Source organism: Rhinolophus hipposideros (genome assembly GCF_964194185.1).
Source record: "Rhinolophus hipposideros genome assembly, chromosome: 19".
Classification (NCBI taxonomy): domain Eukaryota; kingdom Metazoa; phylum Chordata; class Mammalia; order Chiroptera; family Rhinolophidae; genus Rhinolophus; species Rhinolophus hipposideros.
Genome location: NC_138065.1, coordinates 36,548,714 through 36,567,445, shown reverse-complemented (window position 1 = coordinate 36,567,445; position 18,732 = coordinate 36,548,714). Strand labels below are relative to the sequence as shown.

Sequence of the window (18,732 nt, the reverse complement as noted above, 5' to 3'; positions counted from 1 at the left end):
TGATTCCTAATGTCACTAAGGAAATAGAAGCTATCAGATCAGAAGGAAACTTCCACAAGTTCTGCCCATCAACCCGTCTACCTTCACTGTGCTTATTTATTCTGCCTTCTCTCCAATTACTAGGGATGAATCATCCACAGCCCCGGCAATGGCCTACCCTTCCACTTGCGTATAAATTATCATCCCCTCACACTTACTTTGAGGGCATCGCTCCAGCAAATTTCCCTAAATCAACTTCCTCTCTCTCTACGGGATCCTTCCAATCACGTGCAGTGTATTACATTCCCAGTTAAAAGAAAACAGAACAAACTTCAACACTGCTTCTAACTTCAGCTACCACTTCATTTCTCTGCTTTCCTAACAAAGCTCCTTGGAACAGCCTCCTGTCCTTATAGTCTGCATGTTCTCTTCTCCCACCCTTCTGAACACAAATCAGACCACCAACTCTCCTACCAAAACTGCTCACATTAATGTTACCAAATAACGCCGATATTGCCGAAACCAAAGGTCAGTTTTTAGCCCTCATCACAGGTTGAATGCCAAAAACATTTAACTAAATTCATCCCCCTCTCCTTCATTTACTCAGCTTCCAAGACACAATACTCTCCTGGTTCTTCTCCTACTTCTCTGGTTGTGCCTTCTCCTTTCCACCTCCAAACACGGGGGTTTTCCAAGGCTCAGACCTCAGACCTATTCTCTTTTCTATCTATAGCTACTTCCACCTATATAATGAATCCCAAATGCACAACTCCAGTCCTGAATTGCAGAATTAAACATCTTACCTGTTCTCTGACATCTCATTTGGATATTTAATAATCTTAATCGAACAACACATCCAAACGGAACTTCAGCTGTCCCCTCCCAGACTTGCTTCTCCTGCAGTGACTCCTATCCAGGTCAACCGAGCTCCTGAAGTCATCCTTGATAACCCATCTCTTTTACATCCCACATCTGATCTCACAGCATATTTTGTTGGCTCTTACCTTGTAAATATATCAAGAATTTGCAGATTCTTATCATATCTTCTGCTACTAATCTGTTTCAAGTCACAACCATTGCTTCCTGGATTATTCCAATGGATTTTTAATTTAAAATTAGCTTCCTGCTTTTACCCTGATCCCTTTACAATGTTTTCAAAAAAGGAGTAAGAATGATCAAGTGAAAAAAAGTCAGATCATGATACCCCTCTATTTAAAACCCCCTGACAGCTTTTTGTCTGTCAGAATAAAACCCCAAACTGTACAAGAATCTCATTTTCCATTACTATTCCCCTCTTTCCTTTCCCCACTCTGGCCATCGGGGCTCCAGACACATTAGTCTCTTTGAGGAACAGAAAATATGCCAGGCCCGCTCCTGCTTCAGGGCTTTTGCACTTGCTGCTTTGTCTATCAAAACAGCCACCTGGCTCACTACTTCCCTTTATTCACATGTCGTCTATTCATTGAGGCTTCCCTGGGCACCTGATTTAAAATTTTAACAGCGTATTTACCCATTCTCCCTTTCCTGTTTTCCCAAGTACTGTTGTTATCTGATATAGTACATATTTTACTTCTTTAACTTGTTTATTGCCTCTCACACTAACATGTAAGCTCCACTTACATCTTTGGGAATTTTGATTTTTTCGTTTATGGCTGACTCCCCAGCAACTTAGAGCAGTGCCTAGCACATAGCAGGTGTTCAATAAACATTTTAAAGTAAATCCACCACTGTATTGTAGTGCCTTGTATAGATGATAAACATAGTAGCACTGAGAAAACATTTACCGAAAAGAAAAGATGTCAAGAAGATAGTGCTTGTCTTTAAAAATATACCAAAACAATATCAAATCTAGCCTATCACTCTGTATTGCAGAACTAAACCAACCAAACTATAAAGAATGTAGAAAAATGCACAAGATCCTTACCTGGGTCAGCTCTTGCCTCTTTTTTCTTCTGAGAGGCCCAACCAACTATGGAGAGTTTATCTCCTCCTGATTTCTCCTCTAAGCCTCTATTCAAGCGCCAGATTTTCAGTGTATTATCATCAGAGCAAGTAGCAATCTAAGGAGAACCAGGAAAGGAGTTGAGAAGGTTCAATCAAAGATTCACAACCAAGTAGAAAGTAGATGAGTCTTAAAGGCTCATGACTAGAAAATTATTGTTTGATCTAATAGGATATAGAAAATGGTATCTGAAAGAACACCTATTTCAATCCTTGCTTTCAGAAATCATTGCAGATTCCCAAACAAGTGGACTCTCCAGTTCTTCTTTACATACATCCTGCTGGTATGCCTTTCGTTCCCAGTCATTTCTTACATAACCTACAGCTCCACTATAAACCAGGTTCATTTCATTTCATTCTCAAAAGTTGGGCAGATCATTATCTTTATCACCTTCTCTATAACTATGAAATATTTAATTAAGATACGCTTTTTCCTCTGTCTTTCTTTTAAATGATCAATCAGTGTACGTCACTGCCATTCAATGTCTATGACTTTCTGCTGAATTCTGCATGTTCTGGCTTATTGCTAAAGTAATGGGATCATTTCCAAGACCAGACTTAGTCCACAACTCTAGTAGGCTGTGACAAGTGGAATGAAACCATTCCTTTGAGATCTTTTTTTTTTCAAATAGGTATAGGAGCAATCTGGGAAAACAACAAATTCACTGGGCTGAAAGAAGTTAAAAATAACTTTTGCCCCTTTAAAAATATCTGACCATTTCTGATCTTGGTCCCAAGCCTTTTATGGCAGAGAAAGTCCAGCTTGAAGAGCTTGTGGCAAATGGCCACTGGTACCAGAGCTGTTCCCCAGCATTTGTTTATATAATTTCTCTATTTCAGTCACTAAAGAGATAGAAAAAAAGAACACACGTTCTCTTAAGTTTTGGCCCCCAAGAGACTGGCAGCTTTTTCCTTTCCTTACTGGGAGGCCAAAAGAAGACACATGTATTTAACTGCTTACCAAAAAATGCTTGGAATCCCCAGTTCCTCTACAGTCAATTAATAAGGGTTATTATTTATAGAGCACCTATTGTGTATCTGACAATTTACATTCTTTATCTTAAAATTTAATTCTCACAATATAAAAAGCTTTGTACTCAAATAATCTAATCTACAAAATGGGAACAAAGTCATTTGCCCAAGGTCACCATAATTAAGTGGCAGAGCTAGTATATCCAAATTTTTCCAATTTCAAAGGCTAGATCATTTTTTACCTTCTTAATTCTAGGCTAGGGACAAATTTATTTAAAAAAACTTTTTTAAAAGGTGGTCATTGGATTACTATAGGTAAACTGCCCTGCTACTTCCATTGATTATTATTTTTTTTTATTAAATTTATTGGGGTGACAATTTATTAGCAAAGTTACATAGATTTCAGGTGTACAATTCTGTATCACATCATCTATAAATCCCATTGTGTGTTCACCACCCAGAATCAGTTCTCCTTCCATCACCATATATTCGATCCCCCTTACCCTCATCTACCACCCCTCGATTCTTTTCTTTGCATAGAGGTAAGGACAACATATTGTTGCAAAGATGTGATGTGATTAACTGAATAATTAAAAAAACATTCATCTTTGTAAATTCTACGAAGATACAGAACTCCATGTTAAAAGCAGGTATTCCACTGGAAGCTACATGGAATCTCAGAGGAAAAATGTCATTGGTGTAACGTCAATATAATTACTGGTAATTAAAGCAATGATTTCAAAATGGTCTATCAGGAAGATGAGCACAGAAATAGCTATACAGCCAGCTAGAAATAAAAAGAAATCCACAGCAGTACTAGAGAGCTAGCAGGATGCCAGGAGCAGACCCAACCATGAGAAGTTTCTGGAAGATAAAAAACAGATGGGAGCAAGAGGCAACAAAACCTTTCAAAATGTCAAAATGAGAAAGAGGAATCTCCACATAAGTAACATTTCCTATAAACCCAGAATAATCCAAAAACCACAGGTATTAGGGCCGGGACAGTGAGTAGAACTTGGGCTACTATTATATGAAATCCCTACATATACAGTAAGTTTATTTATGTTCTTCTAACCTTAGATTTTAAAATGAAATTTTAATTACGTTAACTCTAGGGAACCAAGAAATCCATCCTTATTCCTTAGTGCATAATACAATTTCTCTATTGGTGGAAAAAAGTAGAATGTAGATAATTAATGCTGACATAGATCCTGGATGGCCTCTAGATCTTTTAAGCATGAAAGTCTATATTACTCTCAAGCTAACCTTGGGAAACCCTACAAATCTATGATCTACCTCTTAAACCGATATGGAAATTTGTTCACAAACCTTTGTGAAGTCTGACGGACACCAGCACACAGATGTGACTTCTTGCGAATGACCCAGGAGCACAGTCGGGGGGTGCCAGGGCATGGAGACCTAGTGCAGCATGAAAAAGAAACAAACAAGTCAGCAGAGCAGTGTTAGGACTCCCACATAGAGGCTTTGAACCTCTCCACATCTGTGCCTTAGAGATCTTTAGGGATGTCACCAAAGACCCCTAGACATGCCTTACTAGAGCTCAGAGAATGAGTCTCAAAGGGCAATGAAAGGATTTTTGTCATTGATCAGAGGAAACAGAATAGAAACAGCCAAAGTAAGTAATTAATGAGCTTAAGATACCAGTGCAGGTCTTACTGCAAATCAGGACTATCTAGCTATACATGTTTTGACTAAAATTCAAAACTGGCATCGTTCCTCACCTCTTAGCTGGTAAACTGAATTGTAAGGATGACATTCAGCTGCTAGGCAGTGCACTTCAAGTGGAGTCCTGTTTTTACATACCTCAGACATTTTCACGTCTTCCTGAGCCAGTTACCTCCAGGAACACTGTATGACCTAAATCCTGAAGATGCCTGAAACATGCTACTAGCTCTCCTGGGGCAACAGGAGTTTTTCTTCCAAAAGAAGACTGACTTTTACCAAAGTCCAAAGTTATACCCCCCCTTCATTTTGAAGGATATAAACTGTATTTTACATTGCACTTTGGTATCCTTTTGGGAAGAAAAACTCTAAAAGTTTACTTCAGTTAATTTGCTTAAAGAAATCTTGAATTTTCAAGTAAGCATTGCTACATTTTAATGTATAAAAAGACAGGTCACATTGTACAATACTACAAATGTAACTAAGAATCATATTTTCCCTCACTCTATGCCACTGGTGATATGCATTTGACAGCTGTCTGACTGAGCTGTCAATCCCTTTTGGAGGCCATGGGAATTAATCAGCACAAGATGGAGTACAAACTCCCAAAACCATTATTAGCATGTGTGTTTGAAAAAAAAGACTTTATTCTCTTTTCATTTTCCTGAGGCTCTGAATCACTGCTCGTTTATATGAAGAAAGTGGAGGCGACTCTGGAAAGAATATTTGTGAGAATGACTAAGTAAACTTAATAGATTCCTCAGATTGTAGTTAAGAGCTTTGACATACTGATTCATAAGGTTATCCAACTCAATTATTACTACTCCTCTCTGGGGTTAAATGGCACATAAGTAATGATTCAAAGCAAAAGAAGACAAAAGACAGAGTCTAATTTGCCTTGCTAGGTTAATTAAAGTTTAACAGAAAAGGAAGCTTTTTGCTCAATAGCATCCGAAAGGGTCTCATTTATGGCCTATTCCTAAAATGCCACAAGAGGTAGCGTATTTTAGAAAAAACTTTCAAGATAGTCTCTATCTCAATAGTCACAGAAATTCTCCTTCCTCTTCTATTAATGGGCCCCAACCCAATAAGTTTCTATTCACCCAAAGCCTAAGCAGGACTGATAGCAGCAAGTTAAAAGGAAAAGGAAATCCTCCTCGCTTCTAGACACTCCCTGGTAGAAACACAATATTCTCCTCCATTGGTTTGCTCTGCTTGTAGCCTCTAGCTTTTCATTTCATGATACTGTCTCTTCCTCAGTTTCCTAGGCATTATAATACCCAGGAGAACTTAAATGTGCATACAAAGATTAAAATAAATTTCAAGGAAAACCAAATATCCACCAACAGAATATATGTACATTACTGCATTTATCTAAAGGATCTAAGAGAAAAAACAAAGGATTGATGCCTTGAAAAAACTTTTTACAATTTGATGATAAGGTAGGAATAATAATGACAATAAAAGTCAGCATTTGTTGAATAATTACCATTAGCCAGTCACTTTATATAGCATTAAAAGTGGGGGGAAGTTTCCTCAAAAAGTTAAACATAGAATTAATTACCATGTGACACAGCAATTCTACTCTCCTAGGAGAACTGAAAACATATGTTCAAACAAAAACATGTACACAAATGTTCATAGTACCTTTACTCATGAAGCCAAAAAGTGGAGTAATTCAAATGTCTACCAAATGATGAATGCATAAATAAAACGTGGTCTAGCCATACAATGGAATATTCAGCCATAAAAAGGAATGAAGTACTGATACATACAACAATGATAACCTAGAAACATTATGTTAAGTGAAAGAAGCCACACACACACACAAAAAAATCACGTATTGTACAATTCTATTAAATATACAATGTCCAGAATAGGAAAATTCGTAGAGACAGAACACAGGTTCGTGGTTGCCAGGGACCAGGGCAAGGGGGAACGGAGAGTGACTCTTAAAAGGTAGGAGTGATAATAATGTTTGGGAATGAGAGAGTGGTGATAGTTACATAATATTGTGATTATACTTAAAAAAAAAAATCACTGAATTGTACACATTAAAATGACTAAAATGATGAATTTTATATTATATGAATTCTATCTAAATTTTAAAAAAATGGAGGGTGGGACTTGTTGTGGACTAAAATGAGAACTAATGTCCAATAAGTTTTTATGAACTTTAGTAACAAGTGTTTTCACAGGTTACGACTATCCTAGTATGGAATGGTATACTTAGTGAGTACTTCAAAGATTAATTTCCTCTATTAAAACCCAGGGAGCTTTTAAATCCTTCATTTTTATTCAAATAAATTTTTATTTATTGTCACTTTGTTATTATAAAAACATTACCATAATTACATGATTTCAGTTTTTTAAAAGCCTCCCTCTACTTTTAAGTAGGAAGAGGAGACTATTAAATCCAAGAGACATTTACATCTATGCATTCTGGGGATGCTCAAAACACAGAAAATTGTCCTTACACATTCTTCTTGTTCTAAAGACTTTAATTCAAGGCGTAAGAATCCCAAAGTTAAACTCCTAGAACGATGAAGGTACCTCTAGGAGTGAGTGGCTCTAACTTACAGCCCTCACGAAAGATAGTATATACTTAAACACGCAAAAAAAAAAAAAATCAGCACCTTTCCTCAAATAAATCTCCTTACTTTGCCCAGTTAGAAACTGAATCTAATCTTTATTTCTGTTTACACTTCCTGAAGTGTCGAGCTCAATGTTTTGCCAGTCAGTGATAGAATGACTGCCTAATCAGTTTATTTATAACCACTTCAGTACTATTCAGTGGCTAGATCAGAAATGAACCAGGGAAGGGGAGAAAGGGACAAGGGTTAAGAAATTAAAAAATATACAATATTAAATCTTCTTATTTTTAAGTCTTGGGCCTCAGTACCAGAGAGTCTAACTATATTACACCTCCCCTTTTCTAGGCAGTGATGATGATTCAAAGGCCATTCTCTCTTGTGTCTTAAGATCTAAAACTTCCTACTTTCATTCTGTCTTCCTGTGCCCATGGACTCTTCAGTGTAGGAAAAATTCCAACACTTGAGAGAATTCTGATTCCTTGGAAACGTAGCAGTTGTAAGACAACCTAAGAGGTTAGATACTCAGCTTGTGTGAAACTGTTTTTAAATTTGCTCCCCACCTCACTTTCATTTATCATGGAAAAGAGAAACTGAGACACCTCACTAGGCAAATTCAATTTTAGGAGCAGTAAGCTTGCCAGGATCTCAAATATCAGAGTCCGCACACTGAGTTATGTGTGGACAGGCAGGAGGACATCACGTCTGAATCACGTCATTCAGCACTAACATGTGACCCAGCCTAGGAATTTGGAATTTAGAAAGGGTCACCCATGTGTGTCATAGCCACTAATTAGATATCTGAAAATGGGTCCTAACAATAGTCAAGTATCTTTACTGCATGTCTTTAAAGAGAGGATGTGCCCCTCAACCCTTACTCCCTGAAACAATAAAGAAAAGACCTTGTACTAGAGAGCAGGGCTAGGGAGGAACTTTGCAAGAATTGGCAATAAAACTATAACTGTATCTGTACACACACACACACACACATATATACATAATATAATTATATACAAAATTATGTACCTAATTAAGAAACTGATTTCAAATGACTTTAAAAAATTATCAGTGCATAAGTATTTTTTGGATAATCTTTTATTATGCTCTTTGGTCTAAAACAAAATTTTTTTCTTTCTAAGAAAAAAGAAATTTAAAAGATACAGTCTTTGGTAGGTATAAAATCCTCATGCTAAGTTGGGAGCCAAAGTTAGAGAAAGGAATGTAGCCATGACAGTGAAGGAAGGAGAAAGGAAAAACAGAAAGATAGTAAAATAATAAGCCTAATACCAAAAATGAAACTCAAAATTTTAAACATAAGACAGAAGCTTCAGTGCTAGTGACTTATATTGTTAAAGTTTAAAGCTCACATCTGAAGAATTTTACAGCTAAGAAGTTAGGTAAAAACTCATCACTAGGGCTGGCACGGTGGCTCAGGCAGTTAGAGCGCCATGCTCCTAACTCTGAATGCTGCCGGTTCGATTCCCACATGGACCAGTGGGCTCTCAACCACAAGGTTGCCAGTTCAATTCCTCGACTCCCGCAAGGGATGGTGGGTGGGCTGTGCCCCCTGCAACTAGCAACGGCAACTGGACCTGGAGCTGAGCTGCGCCCTCCACAACTAAGACTGAAAGGACAACAACTTGACTTGGGGGAAAAAAAAAAGTCCTGGAAGTACACACTGTTCCCCAATAAAGTCCTGTTCCCCTTCCCCAATAAAATAAAAACAAACAAACAAAAAAACTCATCACTAGATGGAGGGCTCAGGTACTTTTTTTTTTCCCCGTGTTTTTTTTCACTTTTAACAAGGTTCTATTTATTTAGAAAACAAAGAACAAAAAACTGAAGGTATCCAAAATGAACACATACCTGAAAGTATTTTCTAAGGGAACTACTCAGCTAAACTACAGTATTAACAAGCACACGGTCGTTTTAAAGAACAATTGCTTGTAGATACCTTTGAAATGAACATTTTACATAAAAAATTACTTTATTATACACCCAACTAGTGCTTCTCACAGGGCAGCACCATTTCTTGGCTGAGGGAGTGGAAACATATATCTTAGGGGCTTTTAAATGCAACACTATCCACCCCCTGGAAAAACATTCTAATACACGTCTTTTTTCCCCCCCCAGCATCCTACAGACTTTCAATTCTAATAAATATCAGTCTTTAATATCCCACATAAACAAAAAGCTCTTTGGGGTCCCCCCTTCTTTTCAGAGTAAAGGGGTCCTGAAACCAAAAACTGAGAAAACCACTGTAGTTTATCCTTAGCCATACTTGGTCAGTTTCTAGCGCTGAGCTCATAAAGCACCGGTGTGATGGAATTACCAAAAACTGCTACCCTGTTCCCCTGAAAATAAGACCTAGCCAGACAATCAGCTCTAACGTGTCTTTTGGAGCAAAAATTAATATAAGACCTGGTCTTATTTTACTATAAGACTGGGTATAATAATGTAATATAATACCAGGTCTTATTTTAACATAAGAGCAAGTCGTATTAATTTTTGCTCCAAAGACACATCAGAGCTGATGGTCCGGGTAGGTCTTATTTTCGGGGAAACAGGGTACATAAGACCCTGGCTGGGCTGAGCTTTTTGTCCATTATAGTCCAGGAAGCTGATTTGTGGTGACCTATTGGACTTGGACCTTTTAGCTTGTTTTCTCCTCCCCCCCGCCCAGTTTTATTTTTCCCTTCACTCTTGTTTTCTTTGTCTGATTCTTTTTCTCTTTTCTTTTTTTAAAAGATTTTATTGGGGAAAGGGAACAGGACTTTATTGGGGAACAGTGTGTACTTCCAGGGCTTTTTTTTTCCAAATCAAGTTGTTGTCCTTTCAATCTTAGTTGTGGAGGGTGCTGTTCAGCTTCAAGTTGTTGAACTTTCAGTCTTAGTTGTGGAGGGCGCAGCTCAGCTCCAGGTCCAGTTGCCGTTGCTAGTTGCAGGGGGCGCAGCCCACCATCTTTTGCGGGGGTCAAACCGGCAACCTTGTGGTTGAGGGGATGTGCTCCAACCAACTGAGCCATCTGGGAGCTCAGCGGCAGCTCAGCTCAAGGTGCTGTGTTCAATCTTTATTTGCAAGGGGCGGAGCCCACCATTGAACTGGCAACCTTGTGGTTGAGAGCCCACTGGCCCATGTGGGGAATCGAACCGGCAGCCTTCGGAGTTAGGAGCATGGAGCTCCATCCACCTGAGCCACCGGGCCTGTCCTCTTTTTCTTTTTTATTATTTTCCTTTTTCTTAGTTTTCTTTGCTCTTTTCCCATTTTTCTTTTCTTTTTTCTCATTCTTTTTATTTTCTCATTTTTGCTCTTTTTTTAATTTTTAAAAAAATATTTTAGTCAGTGTTTTTAGTATTTTTAGTACAGTTAGTGTATTTAGTCAGTGTAGTTAGCATAGTTATAGTTTATTCTTATATTGTGTATTGTTAACTTTTGTTTTCAATTTTTTCATCATTATTTTGTTTTTCTTTAAATGTTTTAGTTAGTATTTTTAGTTAGTATTGTTAGTACAGTTAGTATATTTAAGTCAGCGTAGTTAGCAGTTATTGTTTATTAGCAGTTAGTAATATTGTCAGTACAGTAATATATTTAGTCAGTGTAATGAGTATCGTTATTATTGTTTATTAGCACAGTAATATTGTTGATAGTTATTAATATTTAGTCAGGGTAGTTAGCATACTTATTGTTTGTCAGTACAGTTGGTGAGCAGTTAGTATTGTCAGTAGTCAGCAGGTCACCACGTCACATGACTTTGCAGACATCTCTGTTGACCAGAAACCCCACAGTGGCCATTACGAGCTCCTGGAAACCATGGGCAAGGGCAGCTTTGCCATGGTGGTTTGGGCCAGCATGTTCTCACAGGGACAGAGGTGGCTGTGAAAATCGTCGACCCACAGGTCTACAGAGTTCACAGACCTCTCCTGCAAGCCCACTGCATGTCAGACTTGCACCTCCCTAACACCGTCCAACTATTCCAGGTGTTCAACACTGCGGCATCATTCTTCCTAGTCATGGCGTTCGTGCCTGGAGGGGAAATGCTGGATTACCCTCGTGCCTGTGGCTGCATGCCGGAGGACAAGGCCTGCGGCATCTTCCGGCAGCGGTCTCAGTCAGCAGTGCACTATTGCCACGAGAAGGGCACTGCTCACAGGGACCTGAAGCCATAAAACGTGCTGTTAGACACTCAGATGAACGCTAAACTTGCAGACTTTGGACTTGGCACATCGTTCATCAGCTGTCAATTGAGCACATTTTGCGGCAGCCCCGCGTGTGCAGCCTCAGAGCTCTTCCTGGGCCAAAAATATGATGGTCCTGCCACGGACACCTGGAACCTGGGTGTGCTGCTCTAGAGGGTGCTCATGGACACCATTCCTTCCAAGACAATGAACTGGGGAGAGCTGCAGGAGAAGGTAGGCAGCAGGCAGTATGCGGTGCCATTCTATTTACACTTTGAAGTGGAAAACTTCCAAAAAAAACTGCTAACCCTCAATCCTGAGAAGAGAGAAAATCTAAAAGACTTCATGCTGGATCCTTGGCTAAACATGAGCCAGGAGGAAAAACTTAAGCCTTGCGTTGAGCCACCCAGTGATGTCAGAGACCCCCAGGTAATAGGAGATGCTGAATCCGGACTTTCACTGGGAAGACATCAGGGCACGTTGCCAAAGAAAACATACAGTAACATCATGGCCACGTACCACATCTTAAATATGAAAAAAACAGAAGTCCAGTGTCACACCATCAGGTAAAGCCGTTCCATCCTCCTGAGCTCCAGAGCCGCAGGCCCTCCCCAGCCCAGGAGATTCAACCAGAGTGCTCCAGTTTCCAGCAGGCAGAGCAGCAGCCAATGGACCAGGAGTCAGGGCAGAAGGCTCAAGAGTCTGCCAGTCCTTCAGCCATCCTGGAGCCCAGCACCACCACTTCCGAGTCAGCTGCTGAGTCCAGGACCACCACACCGCTCCCATCCAGCATGGGGCCCAAGACTGCCACTCCCAAGCCCAGCAGGGATCCAGGACCACCACTCCAGAACCCATTCTGGAGTCCAGCACCACCATCCTTAGCCCAGCCCCCCAGCGTCACCCTGGGGACTTTCACTCCAGCCACAGCACCAGTAGCAGTGATGAAAACCCAGAGGAAAACAGCCAGGGACAGCAGGGGGTGGCTAGGAGGTACTTGAACTTTTTAATAAAACTCTGCTATCTGCTGCCCAAGAAGGGGTACTGCAAACGCAATCAGGTAAAGCCCCTTTAGATTTTGGACAGCAAAGGCAGGGCTAGAACCAGACTCCGGGGAGGTTAAGCCAGGCTCCCTGCATTTTAAATGCTCCACGTGGTCCAGGGAGCCCGACCACGTGGTGGGGGAGATTGGCCAGAGGCTGGACGCAAACTGCAGGTGGCAGCAGTGCAAGAAATACACATTGTGCGTGCAAGGAGCCATGGGCGAGAGGACTTGGCCCAGTGAACAATGGAGGTGTGCAAAGTGCCGTGGCCTTCTCTGCATGGGATTCATATCCAGGATATCTGGCATCGCCGTGGCCTTCAGAAGCACCTTCTTGGAGGACAGCCTGGAGCTCCAGTTTTGCAGTTTAAGACCTTTCTGAGATTGGCCGAGTGATCTCCTCCGGAGCAAAATGGCACGTGCTCTGCGGGACCTGCCTGTTGCAGTTAAAACTCAGGATGGATATCTCCCCTGCTGAGGTCCTCTCTGGAGGAGGAAGGGGTCGTCCCAGCCCCACACCAGGCTCCTCAACCCAGGGTGCTGGGGAGAGAAGCCTCCATATCTTCTGGCCACTGAAGGACTCACTCACTCTGTGCTCCAGCACTGGGACAGCCGCTAGAAAGGCACCAGGGGGAGGAACTGAATAGTCTGGCTGCAGGACTAGGGCTGAAGGGGCAGCTTTATCCCGGAAGCTCAAGTATGTTTTATAAGAAAATTTTAATTTAAAAATACAACAAATAAAAGAAATATAGTAGAAAAAGAGGCAAATTGAACACAAAAGCATCTTGAATAGAACAACATCTCCACCTTGTGACCACCTAGGATATTGTTACTAAAAGCATTTAAAAAGGTAGTGTTGCATTTTTGCAACTCTAGGTATATTAATAAATCATTTTCTGTTACTTCTCCCAGGGCCAGATGAAATTAAGCTGAAGAATTATGCCTCATACCTGATAGGTTCTACCCTTGTCCTAAGACAACATTAAAGATATGACTTCCTAGATATTGGCAGGACTAAACATGGTTTACTTTTTCTCCTGAGAAGGGATACGATCACATTGAACCTATGGGCCTATAAAGTTTTACCGTGTTTCCCCGAAAATAAGACCTAGCCAGGCAATCAGCTCTAAATGCATCTTTCAGAGCAAAAATTAATATAAGACCCAGTCTTATGTTAGATAAGACACTGTCTTATCATAGAGTAAAATAAGACCGGTCTTATATTAATTTTTGCTCCAAAGAACGCATTAGAGCTGATTGTCCGGCTAGGTCTTATTTTCGGGGAAACACGGTAGACATTATGACTCTAAAATCCAAGATGTGTGAACTCTGCTCATTCAATTCACCAATGACAAGGACATTTATGAAACTTGTTAAACAGGGCAACCTAGAAACAAATGCCTTAATGCTATTCTTTATCTTGAATTCCTAGACATTTCCAGAATTAATTATTCCTAAGGGAGCCATAGTTCAGTGGTCAGGAAGTACTATTTGGTATGTTACATTTCACTTTTCTCCACTGGACTTCAAATGGATAGATTTAAATTTCTTAGCTTACAGTAGCCATTTTAGAATCACTGTTATTTAAAAAGTAAAAAAAATATATGTATATAAATTTGTGTAACAGAAATGGGAAGTCTGTAAAGAAAAAAAAAACCCTAAACAATGTTATTAAATATAAACAAAACTGATAAGGTAGCCTCATTTAATTTAAATCTAAAGTAAACATTTATTTGGATCTTGTTTGTATGCCAGTTTTTTAAAGTAATTACCATGTTTACTGTTATATGCTTTTTGTTCTACCTAGCAAATTTTTCATTAGTTTCAAGAGTACAAAACATAATGATATAACTCACAAAGTAATAACCCCAATCTAAGTCTGTTATTCATCTGACACTGCACACAATACAATACTATTGACTACATTCCCCATGCTGTACTTTTTATCACCATGACTCTTTGAAAAAAATTATAGTTGACATTCAACATTATTTTAAATCAGTTTCAGGTGTACAGTGTAGTGGTTAGACAATTATATTAAGTATGAAGTGATTCCCCTAATAATTTAGTACCCACCTGGCACTATTAGCCACATCTATTTTAGTAGCCTTACGACTGAATCACTTACACGACAAGAAAGAATAGTTACTATACAAATATTCTTGAGTGTTATGTAAGGCTCTATGGCTGATTTGGGTACAGACTAAATCCTAGGGATCAAAATACTCTAGGTAGTTTGAAAACACAGGGAATAAAGGCAGTACAGCATGTTTTTCCAGGGGACAGGACAAAGTAATTATGGTTCTTTCCAGTCTTTTGAATTTTCAATTTCTTGATAATCTGTGAAACTACTGGAGGTTACGGATTATGAATTTCTAAGTAGGTCTGGCCATGAAAGTGTGATATATTGTGTTTCCCCGAAAATAAGACCTAGCCGGACCATCAGCTCTAATGCGTCTTTTGGAGCAAAAACTAATATGACCTGGTTTTATTTTAATATAAAATGAGGTATAATATAACATAATATAATATTAGTAATACCGAGTCTTATATTAATTTTTGCTTCAAAAGACGCATTAGAGCTGATGGTCTGACTAGGTCTTATTTTCGGGGAAACATGGTATTCTGTGACAATCAGAGTGAGGTTTTGAGAGGCAAGAAGAGCCAAGAAGCAACTTTTACTGAATATCTGATGTAGAACGTTAATAGCATGTGTTTACACTAAACTTACCTCGACTTGGACAGAAGAAATATGTGCAATAATATTTTAATCTCACGTTTTTGGGGAAAGTTTGGCAACTTACCTTCCAGATGTAGGCAGCTTCATCACTTGAGCCACTGACTAAAAACTGGTCATCCGGACTAAGACTGGATTTAACATAAAAGGTAGAGTTCTGATGTCCATTGAAGGTAGCCACTGCCAGCAGAAAAAAAAAATCAAATTACTTGGTTCGTGTTATTTCCAGTGTTTAAATAAAATGCGTCAGTATACGTGTTTATTAGCATACTGACTATTGAAGCAGATGGTCAAGCTATATATAAACGGGAACAAGACATTGCCAGAAAATAAAGGAAATCATGGAAGGAGGCTTTATATTAGACCCCATCTCATGATCTAAACCCAAATTCATGATATGAAGCTGGCTATAAAGAAAGTGATGAAAAACATTCTTAACGGACAAGAATGAAACAAATGTCTTAACCTTTTAGTAAAATGCCTTTACTAGACCCCCTCGCCCCTCACAGGGTAGGGTTTTTTCCATTGAATACATTGGTCTTTCTGTTAGACTTCAAATCTCTTGAGGATAAATTTCACGTATCTTATTCTTTCCTCAGTAGGCCTTATAGTGCTTTAAACAGATATTCAAACATTTGTTGCATGAGTAGGTAAAAATAAATTTTTAAGTTTATAGATAGCTTATATGGGAGAGGGAATCCATTTAACCCAGCACTTTCAATAGGCTGAATAGTTAAAAGCAGCTAGTTGGGTAAACTACACGTTCATAGGTAAGATACTCCAACTAGGTTAGGTTTAGCCTTTAGGTCGAGACTTCTTATTGTCCGTGGTAACAGGGCAAGTAATCCAATCTAGCACAATGTACGTGATAGGTTCTTCTATCCTAAGGAGACCAAAATTTGAGGTGTCTGGCATCATAACACTACTGGGAAATAAAAGGAAAAAAAATCTCAGTTATTGGAGAATTAAAGAATATATCTAAGAACAAAACAAGACAAACAAATGAGAAACAAAACTCATAGACACAGACAATAGTTTAATGGTTACCAGAGGGTAAGGGGGGTGGGAGGTGGGAGATGAGAGTAAGGGGGATCAAATATATGGTAATGGAAGGAGAACTGACTCTGGGTGGTGAACACACAATGGGATTTACAGATGATGTAATACAGAATTGTACACCTGAAATCTATGTAATTTTACTAACAATTGTCACCCCAATAAAAAAAAAAAAAAGAATATATCTAGGAAGGAAAAGAAAATCTCACACCAATCTCCCTAACAGAGGGGACAGAAGAATTATTAAGGGACTTAGCAGCTTTCCGTAAGTGCTCACAGAAATCCTTTCCTTTTACTAGAATAAAACTGGAAAAAACTTTGTATTTATAGCTTTTCAAGAAAAAGCCTACATATCAAATACTTTCCACATCAAACACTTCCATTGTGAAGTTAAGCAGGATATGAATCACTTCAGATAAACATATTATAGACTGATTGTGTTTGGGTCTGTTAGTAGATATGCCTTGGGCTTTACTGAAAGATTACACCTTGAACAAACATTGTTTCTAGAAATTATGGAGTGTATTCGTAGTCTGTTAATAAAAAAAAATACTGGTATAACAGTCTACAATTGTTCTCTTCTTAGTTTTCATTAGAAATTAAGGTTTCTAAGGGTTAAAAATTCTAATTAATACATGTAATTAAAACTTCTAAAATAATTAAGGGAAACATTATTAATATGCAAGGAAATAAAATGTGTGTTTTCAGTTAAAAAAAAGTATAAGGAATGGGAATGCATTTTGTTAAGAGAAAAGAAAGTAATTTTGGCCTAAAGAGAGGTTAAAAAAAGAACAAAATCTGAATGTGAAAAAGAAAGTTATAGAAGATTTGTGAAAAAAGAAATCTTGAAAAGAGTTTTATGCATGGTCAAGCTGGCTAAGATTGGAATGAATTTAAGTAAATGAGTTAATATTAAAAGTAAGCTGGTGCAAAATTAGAAATTGGTTTTCTCTCTGTTAAACGGACCAAGTTTTATTGGACTTTTGGTCTGCTCTTGATAAAGAGATTATGAAAGGTTTTCTTTACCTTTGAATAATCTATTTAAAAAGCAGGGATTTTATGTTTTATCTAAATAATCTCCTATGCTGTTTTTATCAGGTCTTTGATTACAAGAGCTAAGTTTTACTTATAACTATTTAACTATCTGTATTTGCCTCCAGAGTCTTTAATTGTCACCATGGTTAAATGAGTAACTATTATTTCCAGTGACCTATGATCCTGTATGACTGAGTACTTTAAAACCTTTTGATATTTTTCACAAACTTCCCATAATCAAATTCTAAATGAAGTCTTTTTGACCTCTACTAACTGTAACTTTCCAGAGGGCCCCTGGAATATATTTCAATGGATTGTTCTCTCTTTATAAAAAGGGAGATATTAAACTTAAAAATTTAGGCTTATTTGGCATGTTAAATTACATGAGCAACATTGTTCACAGAGTAATGATAAACCTTAAGTTATACTGCATAGGTAAATGTTATGAATATAGGTGTTCTAAAAATCATATGTAATTCCGAAAAAAAATGTCCTGGTGCTGTTATGTCGTAATTCTACTCATTATCTTAAAATGTGTGTTACAGAAATAACCAAATTTCCTTGTCCACTGCATTGTAATCAGATCTTTTACTGTGCCATTTTAAGTCTTTTGTCATTTACAGGCAGTTATTGTTTTACTCTGGTGCTTTTGCAAATGTACTTCATCTTCAAAGAGATTCATAGAAAGTACTCTATAATACAGGTTTCTAATAACTTTCAGATAATATCACAGAACTGGGTAAGAATTTGTAGAACTCTACTGGAGATATAGATGGCTTCATAAAACTGCTAACAAAAGATCAGTATCAACAATAATTAATTACATGGGACTAAATTAACTAAGAAGATGATTTAATTTTTATGACTTACTAAAATCTGAAATATTACTGGTTCTTTAATCTTTATTTTCCAGACACGAGGACATTTTTTTTCCTCCTGAGCTACCTATGAGCCACAGCAATTTGGTAAATTATACCTTTCTAAGCAGAATTGAAATATTTATCTTTTTCTTCCTACCTGATCCCTGCAGAATTTGGAAACTCTGAGTGAGTGTCCTTACTTCCATATGGCAATACTGTGATTTACATAAGTTCGCTAAGAATCTGTTCTCTTTGTAACAGGACACAATTGAAAACACTGGTTATATTCCCAACGCTTTGACTGGGATGCAATGTTTGAGAGAGACATGCATAGACTCAGATATGACCAGACAGCTTTAAGGAACTAAGATTGACTTTATGGAAGCCAATAAAACCCCCTTGGAAAAATCAAGCCTGGTACCTTGCTTTCATAGATTTCCCAGCAGCCTTACCAGATAAGCAAGGAAGGTCACTTCCTGGAAGGTGCAGGAACCTCAGGACATTTTGGAGACCTCAAGAAGAGAGGCATTAACCCAAATCTAAAGGTATTACAAGTGAAGTCTGATGGCAACTCTTTGGCTTGGCTTCTTAGCCTCGAGAGGCT

General features: G+C 38.4%; 1 protein-coding gene across 1 annotated transcript in view; it reads right to left on the bottom strand.

Moving 5' to 3' along the window:
* The window catches only part of DTL (denticleless E3 ubiquitin protein ligase homolog), a 53,887-nt gene that overhangs the window by 13,729 nt on the left and 21,426 nt on the right, over positions 1-18,732 (bottom strand). Inside the window, exons 11-13 of the mRNA XM_081025995.1 lie at positions 15,245-15,357; positions 4,282-4,371; positions 1,904-2,039 (exon numbers count right to left, since the gene is read on the bottom strand). Of these exons, the coding sequence (XP_080882121.1) occupies positions 1,904-2,039; positions 4,282-4,371; positions 15,245-15,357 (339 nt within the window). The remainder of the gene's footprint in view (positions 1-1,903; positions 2,040-4,281; positions 4,372-15,244; positions 15,358-18,732) is intronic.